Source organism: Gorilla gorilla, chromosome X (genome assembly GCF_029281585.2).
Source record: "Gorilla gorilla gorilla isolate KB3781 chromosome X, NHGRI_mGorGor1-v2.1_pri, whole genome shotgun sequence".
NCBI classification, from domain to species: domain Eukaryota; kingdom Metazoa; phylum Chordata; class Mammalia; order Primates; family Hominidae; genus Gorilla; species Gorilla gorilla.
Window position 1 is genome coordinate 63663609 of NC_073247.2, and position 23453 is coordinate 63687061.

General features: G+C 47.6%; 1 protein-coding gene and 1 non-coding gene across 31 annotated transcripts in view; both read right to left on the bottom strand.

Moving 5' to 3' along the window:
* Positions 1-23453, bottom strand: part of HUWE1 (HECT, UBA and WWE domain containing E3 ubiquitin protein ligase 1) — a 154084-nt gene that overhangs the window by 757 nt on the left and 129874 nt on the right. For 25 of the 30 annotated variants that reach the window (XM_031006086.3, XM_063702832.1, XM_063702831.1 and 22 more), the window contains 23 exons: positions 21051-21338; positions 19056-19311; positions 18739-18869; positions 17695-17909; positions 17330-17618; positions 17095-17197; positions 15388-15934; positions 14098-14698; positions 13133-13254; positions 12865-13021; positions 11455-11587; positions 10986-11188; positions 10267-10394; positions 8879-8975; positions 6093-6248; positions 5274-5519; positions 4794-4911; positions 4013-4153; positions 2836-3123; positions 2603-2708; positions 1847-1964; positions 967-1148; positions 457-647 (listed from right to left, as the gene is read on the bottom strand). In XM_031006086.3, the coding sequence (XP_030861946.2) occupies positions 457-647; positions 967-1148; positions 1847-1964; positions 2603-2708; positions 2836-3123; positions 4013-4153; positions 4794-4911; positions 5274-5519; positions 6093-6248; positions 8879-8975; positions 10267-10394; positions 10986-11188; positions 11455-11587; positions 12865-13021; positions 13133-13254; positions 14098-14698; positions 15388-15934; positions 17095-17197; positions 17330-17618; positions 17695-17909; positions 18739-18869; positions 19056-19311; positions 21051-21338 (4816 nt within the window). The remainder of the gene's footprint in view (positions 1-456; positions 648-966; positions 1149-1846; positions 1965-2602; positions 2709-2835; positions 3124-4012; positions 4154-4793; positions 4912-5273; positions 5520-6092; positions 6249-8878; positions 8976-10266; positions 10395-10985; positions 11189-11454; positions 11588-12864; positions 13022-13132; positions 13255-14097; positions 14699-15387; positions 15935-17094; positions 17198-17329; positions 17619-17694; positions 17910-18738; positions 18870-19055; positions 19312-21050; positions 21339-23453) is intronic. The other 5 variants (XM_063702843.1, XM_063702842.1, XM_063702841.1 and 2 more) reach the window with 3 other exon arrangements.
* Positions 22651-22730, bottom strand: MIR98 (microRNA mir-98). The gene has a single exon (NR_106231.1). It is a non-coding gene; the product is annotated as a microRNA mir-98 (primary transcript).

Below are 23453 nucleotides of genomic sequence, written 5' to 3' on the forward strand. Positions count from 1 at the left end.
CCCAGTATGTCCCCCTTTACCTGGCTCCCAAACTGGCCATCAGGCACCAAAACCAAAAATCTGACCCTGTCACTCCTCCTTAAACACCCTGGCCTCACTCGCCCATAGGCTAAAGTGCAAACTTGAAGGAGGTTTTCAGAGTCACTGGTAATCGGACCTCTGCTGAGCTCTTTAGACTTTTGCTCCCTGCAACTCCTCCTTGCTCCAGTCACGCCGGCCCTGGAATACACCATGCTCTCTTGTGGTGCTGTTTACCTGACAGTGTCTCCCCAGCCCCCACTGTGTCTAGCACATCTCATCTCAAACATCACCTCCACAGAAACACCAAATTGTGAGTTACCCAAGGTCCAGGACTCAGCCACATTTGCGTTCCCAATCTTGGGTAGGGTCCTGAAAACATCAAGTATGCAAGCTCAATCTAAGTGCTGAAAAGGAGAAACAAACCCTTCCTTTTACCATGTGTGAGCTGAAGGCAGGCGATCTGTGGACCTGTCATCTCGATGGATCTGAAACTTCTGAATGCCATTCATGCCTTCGAGGGCAGCAAAGCCTTGCAGGGGTACCTTGGAAGTACCCGTGACAAACTGGAGGAACTTGGCACGGTCAGCTTGGTCGAAAGAACGCAATGCTCTCCAGAACCACTGGATCTGTAGGAAGGGACCCATGAAGCCAGTGTTAGGTAGAAAGCTCCTAGAAGCAGGGTGGGGGGGGATGGAATCTAGGAAACAGGACTGGACTTGGTATCTGAGGCAAGTCCCTTCTGTGGGATGAGCTTTAGCTCCTTTCATTCATAAGACGGCCAAGAGAAGTCTGCTATGCTCCAGGAGAACAAAGAGTTAGATATAGGTAGACTGTCTTCTACATGCAACGTCCTCTAAGAGTACTACTGGTTTATTTGGTATCACACAAACTAGTGTTGCCTAGGGTAAGAGGACCATACGAGGAGGGATGCCAGCAGCAGCTCACCTGAATAGAGTTGGACTGGTACTTGTGGTATTCAGTGTTGGATTTCAGATCATCGATGTCAATGGTGGGCAGTCCTGATATAAGCAGCTCTAACTCCTGCTCAGTGAAGATGGAAATGAGGCGCTTTGGAATGATCTCATAGAAGCCTTCTAAGAAAGCCGCCAACTGCTTGCGGATGGCTCCTGGTGAGATAACCAAAAAGCCAAATGACTTCTAAACTCACACAACCGTAGAGGTCAGAGATCCCCCATCTGGCTCCCATCTACCACTGTTAGCTGGGACTACAGGCATGCACCACAACTGGTTAATTCTGCCCAGGCTAGTCTCAACCCCCTGGGCTCAAGCTATCCTCCTGCCTCAGCCTCCCAAAGTGCTAGGATTACAAGTGTGAGCCACTGTGCCCAGTGAAGTTAAGCTGGGTTTTTGTTGTTGTTGTTTTTGTTTTTTTTTTGAGATGGAGTCTCACTCTGTTGCCCAGGCTGGAGAAGAGTGGTGCGATCTCAGCTCACTGCAAACTCCACCTCCCGGGTTCAAGCAATTCGTCTGTCTCAGTCTCCCGAGTAGCTGGGACTACAGGCGCATGCTGTCACACTTGGCTAATTTTTTATTTTAGTAGAGACGGGGTTTCACCATGTTGGCCAGGCTGGTCTCAAACTCCTCACCTCAACTGATCCACCCACCTTGGCCTCCCAAAGTGCTGGGATTATAGGTGTGAGCTACCGTGCCCAAAGTTAAGTATTTTTGATCACGTGTTTTGTCTTTTGTGCAAGGCATTTGTGGCTCTGTCATAGCAGAGGAAAACGAAACATGCCTATCAAATGAATCAAGTCCGACCTCTTCTCATATTGAGCAACTAGAGGTCTAGGAACATTTCCCCTACCTGTCATTCTCATCTGGCATACCAGGTGTACATACTCCTTCTTATTCTCCTCTGTTACCAAGATGTTGGCCCCATTGGGTTTGAGGTCACGAACTTCACAAACTCCAAACTCTTGGACCTAGAACAACCAAAACACCAATCAAACATATCAGACTTCGTCTAGGATGGGATTAGATACCTAGGAACACACCCTAAACCCCTTGCCATGTCCTGGGCAGAGAGATGAGGCAAGTCCATACAAAACAGTGACTTTTTCTACTACTCATAGCTCGCAACTCCCCTTATAGGGAAAGGCTTTGGGTAGGAAAGAGGAAAATACTCTGTGGCTCTAAGACCCACAAAAAAGGCAGAAGAGAGTAAGGCAACTATCAGTGGTAAAAGGGAAAAGGGAATGGCTAACATACGTAACGGAATGTAATCTCTTAGGAAAAGAATTTAGGAGAAGACTAACCTTAATTGCCTTCATTTTCCCCCCACTTACATTTGTACAATTTTTCTACAAAGACCTACCCTTGGGAATGAGGAATTATGTACTGGAGTTTTTTTTTTTTTTTTAATAAAGGTGAAACTAGGAAATGGCCTGCAAATTCTGGTTTTCCTGTTTGTGATGTCACTCACAACCACCTGCTACAGCTTTAAGAAGTCAAGATGCTTCCTTAGAACTATGAGAAGGTCACGCAGTGCTAGTTCTAAGGTGAACCTGGAATGGATCTTCCAGATTGGCTGGGATGTGCTGTTTAGGATTTCCTGACCTACCTCAGTGCTGAAGGTGAGGTCATAGCCTAGTGTGGAGACATCATTTTCCAGCAGATAAACCAGACCTTGGTAGAAGTGGTAATCTTCACTCTCCATATCTGTATATCTAGAAAAACACAATTATACAGGGTCATGGTTTGCTAGTGGGGGGGAAGAAGGAGCACAAGGATGGGACACAAAAAGACCAGACCCCCAGGACTGAAGACAGTCCCAGGACTATGCCTCATCCTCACCTGACTGACTTGCCCAAGATGTGTTTGTAAAAGGATCGAGTAAAGTAGCACTCCAGAAGACGGTTGTCATATACAGCTTTGGCCACAATGCGTCCGACAAACTTGAAGTAGCTGAGGTGGTTGGGGTTGCAGTGGGAAGATGGATTGATGGTGTAGGTGACTCGATCACCAGGTGAGGTACGGAACAAGGCATACATAGGGTTAAACATCTCTCGAGAGATGATCATATACCACTCCCGCAGGAGCCCGCCAGCATCCTGCCCTTCTTCTCCTTCAAATACTATATACCTGCATAAGAAAGCAGAAGCAGAAAAGAGCTGTGCAGAAAACCCAGGATATATCCAATCATTTGTGTGAGTGAGAGACTGTGAAGCAGTGTCTGGGGAGTGCAGTGTCAGATGAAGAGGTAAACAGAGAGTGCCAGGACAGCCCAGAAGTGGGGTGGAGATCTGGGACCAAACAAAAGCACCATTGACAGAGGAGATGTCCCAAAATAGTCAAGGTTAACAGATATTCCAGAAAACACCAATAGGAAAGGTATCAGAGAAATAAATGAGGCCTTGCTTAGGTGAAGTGGGGAGGGGAGAAAAGTGGTATTAGAGAGGGATAAGCCCAGAGTCCAAATTCTCTAAAGGTATTTGGTGGTGGAAGAACATGGCATACAGTCTGTCTAGGGAGACTCCCTGACTTCTTGTGATTACACAGTTGGAGAGCCCACACCACAAGAGATGGGGAGGAAATCATTAAACAACTCCAATAGGTCTTTCATCTCATCAGCTCCTACGCTCAGTATTACAAACTGCTGATCTCCTCTAGGTGGCTTCAGAATCACCAGTGAGCAGTTACCAGTTTGGTGGAGGCCACTCATACATGGTCATTCCTAGTATAGCAATATTAAAGCTCTCATTGCAAAGCCAGCAGGTATATCCTTATAAACACCAAAGACTTTCCTGTCTGTCTGGGAATTGTTGTGTAGCTTAGCTAAAGGGCCAGCCAGCAGGGCAGGCCCAGAAGATAGGAGACAACTCAGTAAGATTATCTAAAACCAGACTCCTATGGGGAATTCCTATTAGGGAGGGCAGCACCTCCCTAAATTTGAGGCTAGAGCAAGCCATCGCTACTGTGCAGGAGGCCCCACCTCCCACCCGCCATCTTTTCTCCGTTCCTGGGCCCTTACAATCGATTCTTCATTTCTTCGGGGGATTTGCGATGCAGCTCACGATAGGAGTCTTCAAACACATGGTCACGACGGACATGCACAGCCATGTCTTCTTTCCGGAGCCCCTCATCTAAACGCTCCAGCTCTTGGCGGAAATATCTTGGGAGGTAGAAAAGGAAGGAAGATAGGATTAAGGGTGGCAGAACAAATTTGTTTGTGTGATTAGGAAGAAGACCCACAATGATGCTCCTTCTATCCTCCAAACACTTTTATCTCTGCTCCACACCTGTTTGGGAAATGCCCAGTAGTTGGGAGAGGTAGATCACTCATTACCAACTCTAAATTTTTCTTACCTCCACTGAGTAAGGGCCCACAAAGATTGTGACATGTGATTTCTGCCACAAGCAGGTAAGCATGTATACATGCACGAGGAGAAGGAGAGGCATAGGGATGACTCCAGGAGTGTTGTGGAAGCCCCTGGAACCCTGCTGTGTGTGTACTATGGCCACCTGTGCCTCCTGTACTACCCCCAACGGATGGAACAGAACTTTAGAAATTGTGTGGTTCAAAAATCATGTGACTCTGTTTTGCTGATGAAAAATGCAGATGGGGTGGAGAAGCCCAGGAGTATTTAGCTATGATGGCCATCAATGCTACAGCTGTCTCTTCCCTCCCCACCACCACCATTCCAAGTGCTGTCACCAAAGGAAACTTGTGGCCTCAAGAGTAACTTCAGAAGCGAGTTACCATTTGGGGAGTTCTCACCACCCCTCTACCCCCCAATATCCAGGACACATACTTGCGCTTGACATCAAAGTCGAGGACACGAATGTAGTCTACCAGGACAGCAAAAGGCCCATCAGCAAGGTGGGTCGTGGACTGCCGTAGGATCTGGTTTAACACAGTGCGGTGAGTCTCTGAGGGGAGAAGTGACAGCAGGAATTAAGCACATCATCTGCCCCAGAAGCTGTAAGACAGCCAACCAGCTAGCAACTCTCTCTTCCTTCCTCTTCCTTATTTCAGGGCTCTAAAAGGACTAGTCAAAACCAAGGGCCAACCCTTGAGGTGTGAACGTGAATCTGAGCATTTCTATTCTAAACCTGAGTATCCTGAGGCCAAGGGAAACCATGCAGGGTTTACGTGCACGGGTGTGTGTATGTACACACACACACACACACTCTCTCTCTCTCTCTCTCTCATCAATTAAGGATTAACTGTATGAAACAATCCTGTTTAAAATGAAGCCTTCTACACCTGGCAGCCTAAAAGTTCCCTGTACCTGCAAAGCGAAGGAACTTCTGTGTGTCAGGGGGCAGGCTTGAGGAGATGTGCATAGATGAGGGCTCCCGGGAGAAGAATGGGTCAAGGGAGGAAGGCGTGGCTGGGGTTAAGGGGGCAGGGGAGAGTGGAGGAGGCTCGTCCTTGATGTGTGCCAGCTGGCTCTCACGGGTGTCTCGGACAGGAGGCTTGCTCTCCCGCTCTGTGGCATGGACCAGAAAGAAGGCCTCGACAGCAGGCTGTAGCACTAGGGGTAGGAATGATGGAGAAGTAACATTTTACTCTGCAAACTTCAACATGCAAACCTCTTTGCCATCATAAACAAATTATAAAAATAAGTAAGGAAGAAGAAATAGTGAAAACTAGGCTAGGTGTGGTGGCTCACACCTATGATCCCAGCACTTTGGGAGGCCGAGGTGGGAAAATTGCTCGAGCCCAGCAGTTTGAGATCAGCCTTGGCAACATAGTGAGACCTCATTTCTGATTAAAAAAAAAAAAAAAAGTAGAAACAATGAGAACTTGCAGGGAAATATGATGGTAGAATCAAGTCACAGAGGAACTTCCTTGAAGCCAAAGAAAAATGGGATAGCTAACCAGTTATAAAGATTCCCCTTGTCTATAAAGTGAAAGACACCAACTATTAAAAGAGAAGGTCAATCTTTTTTATACTGAAGTCAGAGAAAAAACACTTCTCTTTTGAATTCTCATTACAGAGACACTGAAGGAGAGGAGTAACCTGGAAGGAAGAAAAACAAGCTGGCAGGAAGGGTCCCAGAGCAGACCACTGGGTTGGGACCTGGGCCTTTAGGACACAACTCACCTAGCACCGCATGCTGGTCATGAGATTCCTCTAGTTCCTTTAGACACTCCCCAAGCATGTCCCACAGCTCGTCCAAACTCAGCTGCTCGCTGAGCAGGGGTAACTCAGGTGGTCTTTCTTCCTTTTCCTTCTCCCCCTGTGGGGTTCCATCGGAGGCTGGAGGGCACACAGAAGAGAGTCAGAAAGTCTTCAAAATTTCCCTTCTGCTTAGATCTTTCTAGACCACACGCACCAACTAATATACAGAACAAGTAGAGGGGACCACTGGCCACTGAGTGGTACTCACCGAGCAACATCTGAAACAAGGTCTAGGACCTGCATTGGATGGCATTTACATTAAACAGAATAAATAAAATAATGAATCTGGTTCCTCAGTTGCGCTAGCCACATTTAAGGTGCTCAAAAGCCACAGGTGCTACTGCAGATCCAGACAGTGCTAGTCTAGTCACTGCCTCACTAGTTTCAAGAGAATCTGTGGATTATTTCAGGGTAATGTAACAACAGTGGAGCTTTGGATGGTTGCCTTCCAGTTTATACAGGACGTTTTAGGACACTATTGTCATTGAATTCTGACAGCTGGCCTTGGAAAGTAGGCTGTCTTTTCCTCGTTTTGGTTTCTGAGGAAGACAGCACCAGGACATCAAACTAAATCTTTCTAACTGTAAGTCTAATGCCTTTTTTTTTTTTTTTCCCTGAAACAGTCTCGTTCTGTCGCCCAGGCTGCAGTGCAGTGGTGCGACCTTGGCTCACTGCAACCTCCGCCTCCCGGGTTCAAGCGATTCTCCAGCCTCAGCCTCCTGAGTAGCTGGAATTACAGGCACAAGCCACCATGCCCGGCTGATTTTTGTATTTTTAGTAGAGACTTGGTTTCACCATGTTGGTCAGGCTGGTCTTGAACTCCTGACCTCATGATCCACCTGCCTTGGCCTCCCAAAGTGCTGGGATTAGAGGCGTGAGCCACCACGCCCAGCCTTCTAATGCCTTCTAAATTAGTCATCTTGTCCTGGGGCAGTTAAAACCCTGAGAAGCCATGGTATGACAGATGGAATCCCATGGCTGGTACTTTTCCTGATACTCACTGGGGGCTTATTCTAACCTCTGCTCAGTAGCTAAGCATCAAGACACAACCCCATCTTCTGGGTGGGGAGTAAGTGACTGTTTTCTCATCAACCCCCGATCCCCATACACCTGGCCCTGCTTAGGTTTCTTCATGACCTTTGCTGTTCATCCTTTACCCAAATCCTGACTATTCTTCAAGGTTCTGACAGCCTTAGGTTTGAATCCTGGCTCTGGTACTTGCAAATCATATGACCTTAGGTAAAAGAAGGTGAATACAGAACACGAGAATAATATCTATCTCCCCAAATCCTGATGAAAGGTAGGATAACAATGGTTGTCCTACAAGAATACTATTCCATGGGAATGTGTTACGAGGGTGCCAAAATGTATTCTATGTATGACTGACTTTGAGAAATGCTGCTAACGATAGCATTCATCGTGTGCTTCTCTAACCACTATACATGTTTTAACTCATTTAATCCTAACAACTGAACATTCCTATTTTAAACAAGGAAACCTAACAAAGAGGTTTGCCTCAGGTCCCAGAAGCAGTAAATGGGGGAGCCAAGATTTAAAACACGGGAGACTAAGGCTGGTCGGCCGTGGCTCATGCCTGTAATCCCAGCACTTTGGGAGGCCGAGGCAGGTGGATCACTTGAGGTCAGGAGTTTGAAATCAGCCTGGCCAATATGGCGAAACCCTGTCTCTACTAAAAATACAAAAAAAAAATTAGCCAGGCATGGTGGCAGGCGCCTGTAATCCCAGCTACTTGGGAGGCTGAGGCAGGAGAATCACTTGAATCCAGGAGGCGGAGGTTGCAGTGAGCCGAGATTGCACCACTGCACTCCACCCTGGGCGACAGAGCTAGACTCTGTCTCAAAAAACAAAAAAGAAAGAAAGAAGACATGGGAGACTGAAGTGAGAGGATGGCTTGAGGCCAGGAGTTCAAGACCAGCCTGGGCAACATAGTGAGACTCCATTTCTACAAAGATAAAAAAAATTAGCTGGGCATGGTGGCCTGTCCCTTACAGTCCCAACTACTCAGATAGCCAAGGCAGGAGGATGGATTGAGCTCAGAAGTTTGAGGTTGCAGTGAGCTATGACTATGTTACTGCATCTTAGCTTAGGTGATGGAGAAAGACCCTGCCTCAATAATAAAACAAAAGATTTAAAACACATGCTGGGCTGGGCGCAGTGGCTCACGCCTGTAATTCTAACACTCTGGGAGGCCAAGGCAGGTGGATCACCTGAGGTCAGGAGTTTGAGACCAGCCTGGCCAACATGGCGAAACTCGTCTCTACTAAAAAAAATACAAAAACTAGCCAGGTGTGGTGGTGGGCGCCTGTAATCCCAGCTACTTGGGAGGCTGAGACAGGAGAATTGCTTGAACCCAGGAGTCAGAGGTTGCAGTGAGCAGACATCGTGCCACTGCATTCCAGCCGGGTGACAGAGGGAGACTGTCTCAAAAACAACCACCACCACAAGAGAAAACCCCACAAAAACATGCTGTCTGAATGCATAATATCCCACCATTTTCTTTCCTTTACTACAGGAAAGAAAAGTGTGCCTTGGTTGTCAAACACCTGTCATCATTTACAGAAACCAGGGTTTACTGGAACAAATGGGAAAACACTGGGCTTATATATGCTGGGAGGAGGGGATTCAGCAGACATTCCAGAAGACTGGCTATCCCTTTTGCTCGGCTGGAAACAGGAAGTAGTACTGACCAATGGATTGAGTATCTTGAGCACTGGGAGATGGCTGGTCCACATCCATGGGTGATTCCTCCCTCCGGACAGACGCCTCTGACTGGCTAGACTCCGACTGGATAAAAGGGAGACAAAAATCACATAAGGGTGCAACTCTGCTTTCCTTAGAGACAGGCTAGAGGTTGGCCCTTCCACTTCTCATACATTGAGCTTGCAAAGAAGCTTCCCATATTTGGGTGGGGAAAACTGTAGCTATCCAGGACAAAAGGATGCCTTTCCCAACTCTTCTGCTTTTCTCCACTGTGTTTTGTAAGCTTTTCCGAATAGCTTCTTGGATGCCTACATTTCCTACAGTCTACAATCCAGACCTATGACCGGTCAGAACTAGCCTCCTGTATATAGACTTCAAGTCTTCTTCTGTTTTGTGTGTGTGTGTGTGTGTGTATGTGTGTATGTGTATAAAAAATTCAGATGGGTGGAAGGTAGGTCTGCTCTTTGTTTCTGTTTGCTCACAAAAGGGGAAATAATAGGAGAAGTAGAGCAACCTCTCATGAGTGGGATTATTTAAAAAGCCGACATCTTTTCGGGTAATGGGAAAGAGACTCGGCAGAAAAAATACTCCAGAATAACAGCTTTATTTTCCCTTTCTACCTTCCTGGAGTCACTGCCCCTAAGTTCAAGGCTTTTCCCTGCCTACTCAATAAAACCATACTGTATAATAGTAATTATATGCAAAGAAATATCGGGTCTTAGGATACCTTTCTTGGATCTTGGAAAGGTAACTTACATGTTGCAAGGACAGGAAAACAATGAGGGAGTGCCACAGCATACACATGTGATGCCAGGCTTTTACTGCAGCCACTCAATGCCGGGACCCCAACACTGAGCTGGCTACTTAAGTATCTGAAGGTTTCCTCCTAAAAGTGCCTGAGTGCCTAGGTGCCAAGGGATTATGGAGAATAAAGGCAGAGGGCAGGGTGGAGGGAGCAGCCACAGACAGAAGTGGCTGTGTGGGATATGTACCAAGCTTGGGGGACTTTCAATGGTAGGATTCCTGAGATGTTTCTGATGTACCTGCATTGTTCCATGGGACTGAAAAAAAACTTCACCCCATATCCCCTCAGAACCCAGACAACACTTAGCATCAGGCAGTTTGCAAAAGCGCCACTGTTGACTGGATAGCTGGGAGTGGGGTATGATGGCCAAGCTTTAAATCAAATCAAACCAACAAACCAATCAACAAATAGGAAAACACCAACAGAAAGTAACCCTTTTGTCCAGAAGCATTCATATGGCAAACTTAATGCAAAAGCATACAAGGTAAAGGCAATGAAACCCCACTGATGACGTGGTGGGGGGATGAGTGGAGAGACAAATGAATGAGGGGCCACAGGCATCATGCTAACCGTTGCTGCTTGTTGCTGTCTCCGCGCCCTTTGACCCTCACGTACCATTTGTATAATGGCATCAGCCTCAGCCTCCAGCTGCCGAACAGCTGCCTGGATGCTGCTAGCTGAGCCTAAACCGGAGGAACCTGGGAGAAAGAGAAAGAGGAAGGCAAGATATAAAATATAGGAAGAGGGAAAGCCCAATATTCTCTCTCCTATCTCCTGGGCTGCCACAGGGCATCTTGCTGAGGTCTTTTGAGCTTTAGCTCAGGAAGCTTCAGAGTGCTCATCATCAGGCGCTAAGATTTACCATTACAGATAAGGGCAGGGGGCATGATGCTAGACAGACGGATGGTTTTGTGCGAGAGGGTTCTGTGGGACAGGAGGAAAGAGGTAGGGAAAATGATTTGTCAAGCCACGGCTTAGTTAGAAATGACCAAGGAAGCAGAAAGGAGATGCACCTAGTGAGTTAAGTCTTGTTCAGCAAAAGGCTGGCCCCCAACTTCCCTGCCAGATTTCCACTCCCCCTTAATTCCCACTCCCCCTAATGAATTTCCTACGCAGATAGCTTGAATGAGATGTAGAATGCAGCCATCAACATTCTGAAAAAAGGATAATCATTTTCCTTTTGGAAAGGTCAAACAGGAAGGAGACAGGCCGTTAAGTCCTGCACCTCCAAGGAATCTGGCTTTACCGCCACCAACCCTTCCCCTCAACTGGACACTCTAGTTCCATACCTAGCCTGCCTGTCTGCTTGGCTTTCTTGTTAGCCCGGCGCGTGTCGTCCCGGAGCTGGATGATGACCTGTAGTACCCTCAAGAAGAACTTCTGGGTAGATGTCTTGGATGTCAACATGGACATAGAAGGCAGCTGGAGCTCCCGGCCACCCAAAGGTCGCTTCTGAGATGCCACAATTACCACATTCTCAGCCATGTCAAACCTGGATAGTGTAGAGGTGGCTTGCGTATATTGACAGCATCAAAGTATAAACACCCAAAGCAAGCAAGGCTTCCTGGTGTCAACCAGAGGGGTAAGGAAACTCAGAAGGAAATCTTCCAAGTAGGAAGTAGAAAAAAATGGGTCAAGTGTGTATAGGAAAGATACGAAAATCACCCAGAGAAATAAAAAAGACCAGGAAACCAGCAAGAGCCATCTTCCAGAATATCCCAGATTCAAGCCCCCAGCCAAAGGGTGGCTACCACCCACCTGCTCTGCATTTTGCCCTTCAGCTTGGTGGTCTGTGGCTGCTCCTCAGGCAGGCCATCAGGAGAGAGGGTTTCACACTGGGCTCGCCGCTGCTGCTCGAGGTTGTATTCCCGCAGCTCGGCCAGCAGGGTACCTGAGCAGGCAGAGGAGTCAGCAAGTGTTCAGAGACTCCCCTGGTAAAGTGGCTAAAAGCCAAATCTCTCTAAGACACCTGCTTAGGCCACTCTTCATTGCTCAGCTGCAGAGAACCTAGAGTGAGCTGGAATCGTGCTCTGTTCAGCTTATTATGCGTGTCCACGAACCGTCACCTGGGACTACCAACTTACCTATGGCCACAGGGATCTGCTGAATCTGCATGAAATGAGTTTCATGTAGAAGAGAAACAGTATCTCCTCTGGAGCTAAACAGACCATGGTTGAAATCCCATATATCTCTCAAAATTACTAAGGTTCTGTGGTGGTTTCAGGCAAATTTCTTGACCCCTTGCCCAATTTGCTAACCAATATTAATACTGGGATGGGAATTTTACTGCCTAACCTCACAAGGTTGCTGTGAGAATTAAGAGATAATTATATGGTAGAGTGCCTAGACAGTGCCTGGCCCATAGGTGTGGAATAGATGGTGGCAGCCAACAGAGAAAGGTCAGAGGCCAAATTCTTTCTGGAAGAACGTTGTAATTTTCATGCAGCAAAGAACACCCTGAGTTATACAGGCCAACCAACTCTCCTATCACCCCAGACTTAGGGACATGGGGGTGAAGGAGAGAGAGAACTAAGTATGTAGCCAAGATCTAGGGAGACTCATGATTGGGATGAGGGTGGGACAGGGTAGACAGACTCTATGTTGAAAGAAAACCTGGCTGTACTCCTTGGTCCAATCACTTTATCACCCTGGGTTTTGGCTTTCTTCTCAGTAAAACAGGGAGGAAGATGATAGAAACGAGGTAATTTGTAACTGTTCTTAGAATTTTTGTACCCTCAAAATTACACAAAAGCAGAGAGTACTATTCTGACTCTATAATTCCTGAGGCTGAATGCAGTGTAGGCACATACTCTGAAGGGGTGAAGCTGCCTCAGCTGTCTTATCATGGGGCTCTTACGAGTGCCCAGCATGGAGAAGAAAGGAGGCACTGCTGTTCCCATGTGTTCTCTTTTCCCTTCATTAAGCACCACTGTGTGCCGGGCAGCGGGGATGAGGAGACAAACCCAGCCTTGCTTTCAAACAACTGAGCAGAGGAAAACAGATGATAACCCAGGGTAATCTGTGTTACGACAGAGGGAGCATGGAGGCTGTGTTATAGGGATATGGAGGTATCTGATTCAGCTTGGGGATTCAGGAAAGGATTCCAGAAAGAGGAAGCACCTAAGTGGAAACCTTCAGAAAGAGAAAATGCTTTACTCCTGCTATTACCTATTTGTTTACAAAGGGTATAACCCAGATGGCGGGCTCCATTCAGTAGCAGCTTGAGAACAGTGTCCCGGGTCCCAGAGTCCCCCCGGGAGAGCTGCAGTAGTACGTTGGCTGCATCCTCTAAGCCTTCCTCAGAACAAGAGTGGGATGTCAACACCTGAGAAAAAGAAGACAGAAGGAGTAAGCCCCAGCCTGAGAACAAAATCATTATCTACCCTGTTTATCCTTTCTCCCCAAGTCTTGGCAGATCAGAAGAGCTTGGACTCACCTCTACAGAGAGCTGTAGCTGGTTTTCAGTGAGGCCAGAGGACACCATCTTAAAGTCTGTACTGCTGCTGCCCCCATCACTCACCTTCGCTGGAGATTTGCTGCCCTTAGTAGTGGCAGAAACTTTGAGGAAACAGACAGAACATTGTAAGCCTCTCTGAAACTCACAAGCCAGGGACTAAGTGACAAAATCAAGGAATCGCTGAATTGCCCAGGGCTTCAAAATGGGAAAGTACTGAAAAAGAAAACCCACCCACCAAAGGCAAATCTAAATGACTTGGGATGATAAAGGCTTTTTATTTTTTATTACAGACACGGTCTCGCTCTGTTGCCCAAGCTAGAATGCAGTGGCACAATCACGTCTCACCATAAACTCAAAGAGGACTCTTGTGACTGTAACTTCTAAGCTGAAAAAGAAACCCCAGGCATTTCTTCCAACTATTCCCCCACCACCATGGCCCACTCTATTCTTTAAAACCTACTTCTTCAGATAATTCTTACTAATCTGTGGCAGGGCTCATTACCTTTATTTCCTGGGATGATCTGGTTACTCTGAATCACACTGTATCCTGCCTGCCCTTGAACTATTTCCCATGAGAACTGGCTCCCTCAATACAACTGGAAAGGCTGGGAATTCCCTGAGGATGGAACTTAACTTTCTTTCCTCCTTCTGGTGCCTAGCCTAGGGAAGCTACATTCAGTGAATGCCTGCTGACCTTCAAAGGAGTGTGTGTGTGAGAGGCAGGGGAGAGACAGAAAGAGAGAGACACAGAGAGACGGGGATGGAGGAAGGGAGACAGAGCGAGAGAACTGGGACAGATGAGGGTGAGAATGAACACATTCTGCTCTCACAAACACAAACCAAGCTGATTGCTATCACTGAGGGAGAACTATCTGGATGGAAAAGGGGGTGAAGTGGGTGCCACAGTATACACCCCACAGCTCCCAGTCTACATCCACACTTACTTGAAACAGTAGTGGTAGCAGTCGTGGGGGTAGTCACTGTGGTCGAAGTAGCTACGGCAATGGTGGAAATAGCCGTGGCAGCAACCAGGGCTGGAGCAGAAGTGACAGGGGTGGGTGCAGTAGGGGGTGTGGGCGTGGTGGAGGCGGCAGTGGTGGTGGTGGTAGATGTGGTTGAGGTGGCAGTGGTGGTGGAGGAAGCACCGCTGCCAGAATTAGCCTGTGCTTCTGACACCTTGTTTTCTGGGAGAGCAATTGAGATGAGAGAAAGGAGTCTGAGGAGTTTCTCAGTTAAGAGAGAGCTCCGGCGGATGACTGGGTGTGACAACATGTTCATGAGCTGCCCCAGTGGAGAGGCCTCGAGGCTGTATGGAGAGGTTTCCCCCTCACCGCCAGCGCTCACTGGCACTGACTTCACGGAGTTCTTGCCTTTCCGGCTGACATTCATGTTGTCCAGTTTTACCAATAAGTCCCAGAAGTCTGTGCAAATGCCACTGCTGGAGGACTGTGAGGAGCATGGGCTACAGGCCTTACTGCCCCTTTCCCGATCACTCTCACAGTTTGTTTCTTTGGTCCGCTGCTGTGTGAAGTGGCTGGGAAATACCTGCCGGGAAAAGGAGGACAAGGCTTGGTCTAGGACGTCTTCACAGAGGATGAGGCTTCCTGATAGGGAAAAGACAACTGGTTCCCAGACTCCTTCAGACAATTTTGGTAAATATTGGGGGATATGTCATATAAGAGTTTTATCCAACAGACAGTAAAGCAGCCTAGAGAAATGAATGAGGGCTTTGTAGCAATACAGACTCAACAAGCAAACTTTTCCTGAGCTTTAGTCTCGCACTTATAAAATGGAGATGATAACTACACTTCCTTGCAAAGTTGTTGGAGATTAAACGACATGATGTATTTTGCACAGTGCCTGGCACAAGGCAGGCCTTTGATAGATGGCAGCAATGCTTATTATTGAAAGAACACTAAATTCTAGGTCCAGCTCCATCACTTTCTAATCATAAGACAAAATGAATAAAATGTTCTGAATCCCAGGTTCTTCATCTGTAAAACAGGAATCATACAGCCCAGTTGTTTTGATGACTAAATAAGACATACATAAAAATGGAAAAAAATGAAGAAAAAACCCCAGAAATATACAGGACAATCCCCTAGAAACAATACAGGGCTCAACACTTAAAATAAGAGCAAAAAGACACGCTAGCCTGCTTAGTGTTCAACTTTCACCCAGGCTCTTGCTGCCACCCTTCTTCCATCCCCAGGAGTTGGGTTTGAAACCCTCACCTTGGCCAATTGAATGAGTGTATCCAAAACGTGTCTGCAGACAACAGGAGCAGCTTGGGGATGGATGTGGACGGTGGAGCCACCGCTTGCATGCTTCTCGGTATGTTTACGCCCCCCTGAACGCTGGATCTGAAATATATTAGTCCTGCAGCCTAGGGCTGCATCCATGGATACTGAGAGCCAGGAAAGCTGGTTGGAGCTCTTCGACTCCATCTTGTGTAGCAGGTCCAGGGGACGGTTCTCATGGCTACTTGACCCACAGCTCTTGCTCGACTTTTTGCCCTTTTCCTCACTTGTAGTGAGTTTGGGTGTTTCAATGCATAGCTCACTCTCACTGCTGCGCTGCAAGATGGAGAGCAGACTGCGGATGACCCAGTGGCGGGTCTGGGCATGGTAGCAGAGATTTCTCAGTACTCGGTGTAGACGGCTAGTATTGAGCTTTGGCTCATCCACAAAAAGTAGGACCAAGAGACAAGAAAGGGCTTCGTGGTCCAGAAGGAGCCGTCCTCGGAGGCGGAGGAGAGTATCTACATTACTGCCAGAAGGCCTGGAAACAGAACATGGTTTTTGGGTAACACTTCAGTGGCTAGAGCTCTGGGATTAGGCATAAGAATGGGGGATGGGAACGAGCTAGGTATCTCCAAGGAGGCTTGAGAAAGGTGGGTGTCCAGTCCAAGGGCTCTTCATAGTAACAGCTGCCCTCTTGGGTGTCTACTATGTACCAGGCACTTTACAATGACTGTACATCATCCTTTCAGGGCTGCTGTACAGCTTAGAGAATCAACCTCCCCCCCCGCCCCAGCTTTTTGTTGAGATGGAGTCTCGCTCTGTCACCCAGGCTGGAGTGCAGTGGCACGATATCGGCTCACTGCAACCTCCACCCCCTAGGATTCAAGTGATTCTCGTGCCTCAGCCTCCCGAGTAGCTGGGATTACTAGTGCGTGCCACCACACCCGACTACTTTTTGTATTTTTAGTAGAGATTGGGTTTGCCATGTTGCCTAGGCTGGTCTTGAACTCCTGGACTCAAGTGATCCACCTGCCTCAGCCTCCCAAAGTGCTGGGATTATAGGTGTGAGCCACGACAACTGGCCGAGAACCACCCATTTTTGAGATGATAAACAAGAGGCTCAAACAGGTTAAGTGACTTGCCCTACATCACACGGCGACTGAGAAGACAGCAGAGATTCCAGCCCAGGTATCATCCATCGACTGGTAAAATCTGACCATACCTAAGTCTAGGAGACAATGCTAGTTTCTGCCTTCTCTAGACTACCAGGAGTTTGTGGCCTTGTAGGAACCAATCACTCCTTTCACATTTTGGCATGTCAGGCCCACTCTGTTTTAGCCTGGCTAACTCACTCCTCTATGCTTCCTTAGCCTAGGTGTTACAAACTCAAGGCAGGTGGTTAGTTGTTTTACTACTTGCATGGGAGACAAGTGGTGTTCCTTCTTGTTAAAATCATAGTTAGCACCTGCTGCCGGCCTGCTTTTGCGATTGTGGTCTTTGGTAGCAAGACTAACCAAAAGGTGTAGTTTTCTGAATGGGGAGTCCAAAAATCTGGCTCTCTCACTTATTCAAGGAAATGGCTTAGAGAGACCATCCACCCTGCCTGTCAGGATTTCAACTTCTCCACCTATAAAACTAAGGGAGCTGGGCTAATAGACTTGAGTGGTGATATGGTAAGGTAAAAACAGACAAAGGTACCTGTTATGGCTGCTGCTACCCCCCATCTGGAAGGTGCCACCTCTCTGCACAGCAAGGCGAGTATACTGGACCCCACGGTTGCCACTTAAGCGACTGGTGAAAGCTGGAAGGAAAGAAAAAGAAAACTGAGATTGTGGAGAGGGTGTAAACTGGATATAGGTAATACAAAGGTAAGAAAACATAGCCTCATCTGGCTAAAGCTTTCCAGAGCCCTCCCACTTGCCTCCCTCTGTACCCGGGCTTCGGAGAATAGCAGAGAGTGCGGAGGTGCTACTGTGCCCAAACAGACGCTCATGCATGAGCTGTCGCTGCCGGGCTTCCTGCTCTCGTCTCAGGGCTTGAGCCTCAGCTGCAATGTCAGGTGGCATCACAGCTAACACACTGTCCTCCATATCCTCTAGGACACTACGGCGCAGGTCTGAGGGCAGAGTCTGGATGAAGGTCACAGGGTCCATAGGGGTGTCTGAGCTGGCATTCTGTGCTAGTTCTCGTCGCTGCTGCTCAGCTCTCTGCTGTGCCAGTACCTATGGAGCAGAAAAAGTCAATGAGGGCATTTCTCCTGCCAGGCAGCCTGGCCCCACCACCTTCCCGCTCACATACTTCCTCCTGAATGGCTGGAGGCAGGGCAGCCAGAAACTCAGGGCTCACTTCAGTCACACCAGGATTCCCCACCACTGCAGGCGCTGAGCTATTTGTGGAGGGGGCAGTCCGGGTTGGTGGACGAATGCCTAGCTGGTTCTGTAGAACTTCCCGACGGATGTCATCAGGCAGGGCAGCCAGAAAAGAGGGGTCCACACCTTCAGGGAGACTGATACCTGAAGGGAGATATAACATGTAAAGGGATTCACGCCTTATTAATTGCTTGAGACGGGGTCTTGGTCTGTTGCCCAGGCTGGAGTGTAGTGGTGCAACCCTTGCCTCACTGCAGCGTTGAGCTCCTGGGCTCAAGTCTTCCTGCCTCAGCATCTTGAGTAGCTGGGACTACAGGCATGCACCAAAATGCCTGGCTAATTTACATATATATTTTTGTAGAGATGGGGTCTCCCTATGTTGCCCAGGCTAGTCTTAAACTCTTGGCTTCAAGTGATCCTCTGACCTCTGCTTCCCAAATTTTCAGGATTACAGGCATGAGCCACCGCGCCCAACCTCTCACACCTCTATTGGTGCCTAATACATACTTGGAGAAAATAAACCCATGTCACTCCTTGAGGGAAACCAGTGTATATGTCTTCACTGCTTGCAAGACATGGGACACAGAGAAGTCCCACCCCACCTTCCCTGGGCTCAGAACAGCTTTTGTTATTTGCTAGACTGCATGCACTGTTACTTACCCTTTATAAATAACCTACCACGCAGATATCATCACCCCCTCGGTACCATTCATGATCACAGAAATTAAATAATGACCCTAGGTTGTAAAAGGTAGAAGTGGCAGAGTGGGGGAATTTGAGTGAGCCAAGATCAGTTTGACTCCTAAGGCTGGACCCGTTTCATTATGCCATACCAGCACCCCCCTTATTGTCAGTCCTCCCATATACATGCCCTCCATCTGAATGGAACTGTTTGGCTGGTGGGCATTTCCATGCCAAGGGCTACTAGAAGCCAAAACAATCCCAGGATGACCTGGGCATACACGGAACTCACCCGCAAGGGGATCTTCTTCTTCACTGCTTGTTGAAGGCAACGGCTCTTCTAGGATTCCTCGGGAATCTGCTCCAGAAATGGCCACGGCAGAATCTCTGGTGGAAGAGCTCTCAGAGGATGCAGGTGGGGAGCTGAGGGAAATCATGCTCAGGTTGCTGATTATGTCTTCTCATTTATAAAACACTGCTACAATACCCCTTTCTCACAGAAACCAGGTTTATCTCCCCAGCAAGCATGTCCATTAGTTGACAAGTATGAAATGTGCTTTGAAAGACCCTCCAATATATCCTACCCTTCTTTTGCCCACACATGCTTACCTGTCCTCAGGTGGCTGGGCAGATTCCCCTGACCCATCACTCCTGCCTTGCACTTCCACCACAGCTGGTGGGGCATCCCCAGGAGTAGAGCTGCCTGCTCTGGGCTGCTCAGAACTGCCAGCTGCTGAAGTGTCACCCACAGCCTCCTCTAAGGTACAGGAAGCCAAGCTGCTTGTATCCATAGGAGAGCCTTCTAGCTGACTGCTGACAGCCGTCAGTGCATCAGAATCCTCAGCTCTCTCTGGGGAAAGTGAGGCTAGGAAGAAGTCACAGGGAGAGGTTAGGTTTCTATCTGGAACCGGGGCAAAATGACAGATAAGGTCTTTGATAGGGCTGCTTCCTTAGGGGCATCTCAGCTCAGACTTCTCACTTCTCCCTTGCTGTCCCCCTCTCAATCTCACTTTGAGATTTCTAAGGTTCAGCTGAAGCCCCTTCTATCAATTCTTGAACATTTACTGTGTTCCAGGCATGCCTGTGAAACATCTTCCCTAGGCAAACCAGGTAAGGGATTTTTTTTTGGTGGGGGGATGGAGTCTCACTCTGTTGCCCAGGCTGGAGTACAGTGGCGCAATCTCGGCTCACTGCAACCTCCGCCTCCTGGGTTCAAGCAATTCTCTGCCTCAGCCTCCCGAGGAGCTGGGATTACAGGCACCTGCTACCACGCCCGGCCAGTTTTTTGTATTTTTAGTAGAGATGGGGTTTCACCATCTTGGCCAGGCTGATCTTGAATTCCTGACCTCATGATCCACCTGCCTCGGCCTCCCAAAGTGCTTGGATTACAGAGTGTGAGCCACCGCGCCCAGCCCGGGTAAGGGATTTTTTCACTTTGATTCACTGCAGGCACCACTTGCACGTGCATATCCCTGTAGTTCTCTAAATAAACAAGGTTTCGGTAGGGCGCAGTGGCTCATGCCTGTAATCCAAGCACTTTGGGAGGCCGAGGCGGGTGGATCACCTGAGGTCAGGAGTTCCAGATCAGCCTGGCCAACATGGCAAAACCTCATCTTTACTAAAAATACAAAAATCAGCTGGGCATGGTGGCGTGCACCTGTAGTCCCAGTTACTTGGGAGGCTGAGGCAGGACAATCACTCCAACCTGGGTGGCGGAGGTTGCAGTGAGCCAAGACCACACCACTGCACTACAGCCTGGGTGACAGAGCGAGACTTTTTCTCAAAAAATAAATAAATAAAAATAAAATAAAATAAACAAGGTTCCTTGAAAGAAAAAACTGACACCTTAAGGTCTCTCCAGAGAACTTCACAAGCAAGATGGTATAGAGCAGGGATGGCAAGCAGGTATCAATTTATCCTGTTGAAATACTGCTGAGAAGACTTTTCAGGCCCCATTTCAAACCAGTGAGAAATAGTGTCATGAGATAAACAGTGTCTGCCAGGAGAATGGGAGAGCTCTAAGTGTGGGATGACATGCTTGCCATCCTGGGAACTGTGGAAGGAGAGAGTAAGCTTTAAAGTCAGACAGATCTGGGTTTTAATTCTAGTTCAACCACTTATAGAGTGACTTGGGCTAATTATTTCATTTCTGAGTTTCAGTTTAATCATGTAAATAACACCACCGATTTTGGAGAGTTTTTTTTCCCCCCAATAGAGATGGGGTCTCACCATGTTGTCCAGGCTGGTCTCAAACTCCTGAGCTCAAATGATCCCCCTGCCTCAGCCTCCCAAAGTGCTGGGATTATGAGTCATCATACCCAGCTGGAGAGTTGTTTTTAAATAATAAGCCTGGGGTGATAGCCCAGAAACAGAGTAACTGCCTCAATGAACTGTTGGTATCATCGCCAATATCATTAGACATTCAACTATCACCAGTTCAGGACCTCAACTTCACTTAAGAAAGTGAATGCGCAAGACGAGATCTTATTATTTGAGAAGTTGAACTCCTACTATTTCTCTCAAGCAAGAGAGCAAAGAGAAGCTACAAAGACATCCTTTCTTCCCTCTTGTTTCATCCTCCCCAAATGTTGAAATTCTACTCACTTATAGTGGGAGCTGGGGATAACTCCATCTGAGTTGTTTCTGCTTCCCCACTTGGCCTTGTGGGACCCAATTCCTCTGGCTCTACAGGCATTAATAGCTGTGTAGAGCTGCCCCCTTCTCCAGCTGGAGACTGCAGCTCCTGAGGAACCTCTCCCAAAGCTGGTGGGGTTGGGAGTGTTGGTTGCTGTTGTGAGGATTGCAGAGTGCCAAGGGTCTCCTTGGACTCAGATGTAGCTGCATCAGTTGAAGATGGGGTTGTTGGGTAGCTGTCAGGCATAGGCGTCCCATCTTTCTCGGAAAGAACAATAATAGTGGTTAAGGGGCAACCAGCCAATGATGAGGGGAGCCACCCCAATCAGCAAATGTGGCCTGATAAGTATCCCACCCAGCCAGTGATCATTCCCACAACAAAAATACTCCAAGGAACATCTCTGGTCTGGTATACTAAGGATGAAGGTTAAGGCACAGTGCTATCTCTGTCCCAAGAATGCAAGAACTGGAGCTCTGACTCTGTGGATTCTAAGAATAAAATCGTTTCTGTGCCCTGCAGGTGGAAGGGGGAAGATTTCAGGCCATATAGGGTGAGGCTAAATGTCTCTGTAGGTACACAGAAAATCTAACTACCAAAATCCTATTGATCCTCCCACTCCATCTATTTGGAGCAAGAAATGGTCAGAATTTCGTTCAAAACTCTATTTGTTTTTTTTGGAGACAGGGTCTCACTGTTGCCCAGGCTGGAGTGTAGTGGCACAATCATGGCTCACTGCAGCCTTCACCTCCCGGGCTCAGGTGATCCTCCCACCTCAGCCTCCCAAGTAGCTGAGACTATAGGCATGTGCCACCACACCTGACTAATTTTTTGTATATTTAGTAGAGACAGGGTCTTGCCATGTTGCCCAGGCTGGTCTCAAACTCCTAAGCTCTAGCAATCCACCCACCTCGGCCTCCCAAAGTGCTGGGATTACAGGCGTGAGCCACTGCGTCCAGCCCTTCAAAATCTTTTTTTTTTTTTTTTCCTGAGACAGAGTCTTGCTCTGTTGCCCAGGCTGGAGTGCAGTGGCGTGTTCTCAGCTCACTGAAGCCTCCACTTCCTGGGTTCAAGCAATTCTCCTGCCTCAGCCTCCTGAGTAGCTGGGACCACAGGCGAGTGTCACCAAGCCTGGCTAATTTTTGTATTTTGAGTAGAGGTGGGGTTTCGCCGTGTTGGCCAGGTTGGTCTCGAACTCCTGACCTCAGGTGATCCACCCGCCTCGGCCTCCCAAAAGTGCTGGGATTACAGGCATGAACCACTGCGCCTGGCCCAAAATTCTTAAAGTATGCTTTCCATTCCCTTGCACACATTCCTGTTCTATTACTAATAAAATGCAATCATTACACAGTTGAAGAATAGCAAAATGAGTTCATGCCCAAAGGTAAAATAATTATATGCGCCAATTAATGAAAGACAAGTCACTTTATAATGACATCTGCCTCACCCTAAACACCATCTGTCCCCTTCCATGTCTCTTTTCTTCCAGTCCAAATTATCCAAGGAACATCTACAGCTTTGTCTGATGGAGGCAACACTGCTAAGACTAAGTGTGAATATGCCACACACCAGGGAAAGTAGTAAGTTGTATAGTTATCTTCTAATTGGGGCCTAATATCCCTACCCCACAACAATACAACTTACTACCTCACCCTGGCATGAGCAGAATCCTCTAATAAGGGCAGCAGGCAAAAGGCCATTTTACATGGTGACAGACTCTTTTAAAGATCTTTTGCTAGATTAAGGGTACCAAGGCATCTACCCTACTTCACTGCTTTAAAAAATATTGTGCAGGCTTTGGTACAATCATTTTCCAACTCAAGTGCGAAAGGAGACAGGTGTAGGGAGGCAGAAGAATGTTCTGAGGAAATATGGGTGGGGGAGACATATGATATCATATGAACCAACTGATAGAATCACAAAATGGCTACTGACCATTGTTAAGAAGATCAGAGGGAATAGGAAACATAAGGCAGTCATACCACTAAGCCCAGAGAGCTACCTTCATGAACAGCACACTATCCAAGACAATGTTCCTAGACTTTTAGATTCCATGGACCAATAAAATTTAATTAAAAAAAGAACAAAAAGTAGAGACTAATGTAGGGGTTGCCAACTTTTAGTTTAGCCATGTAAGAAAAAAACATCCAATCAACATCATTTAATAAAAATATTTTGGTACCACAGAATTAGGAATATGATCTCTAAATACAAAAACAGCCTTTTAAATGGAATAAATTCAGCTTTATGAAAAATTAAAGCTCCTTGATTTTGTTCGTTTCCACAGAGGACTGGCATTTGAGAACCACTGTCATCAGTTATTCTCATGAAGTGCCACACCATGGTGGTCATCAAAGGACCAGCCACTTAAAGAT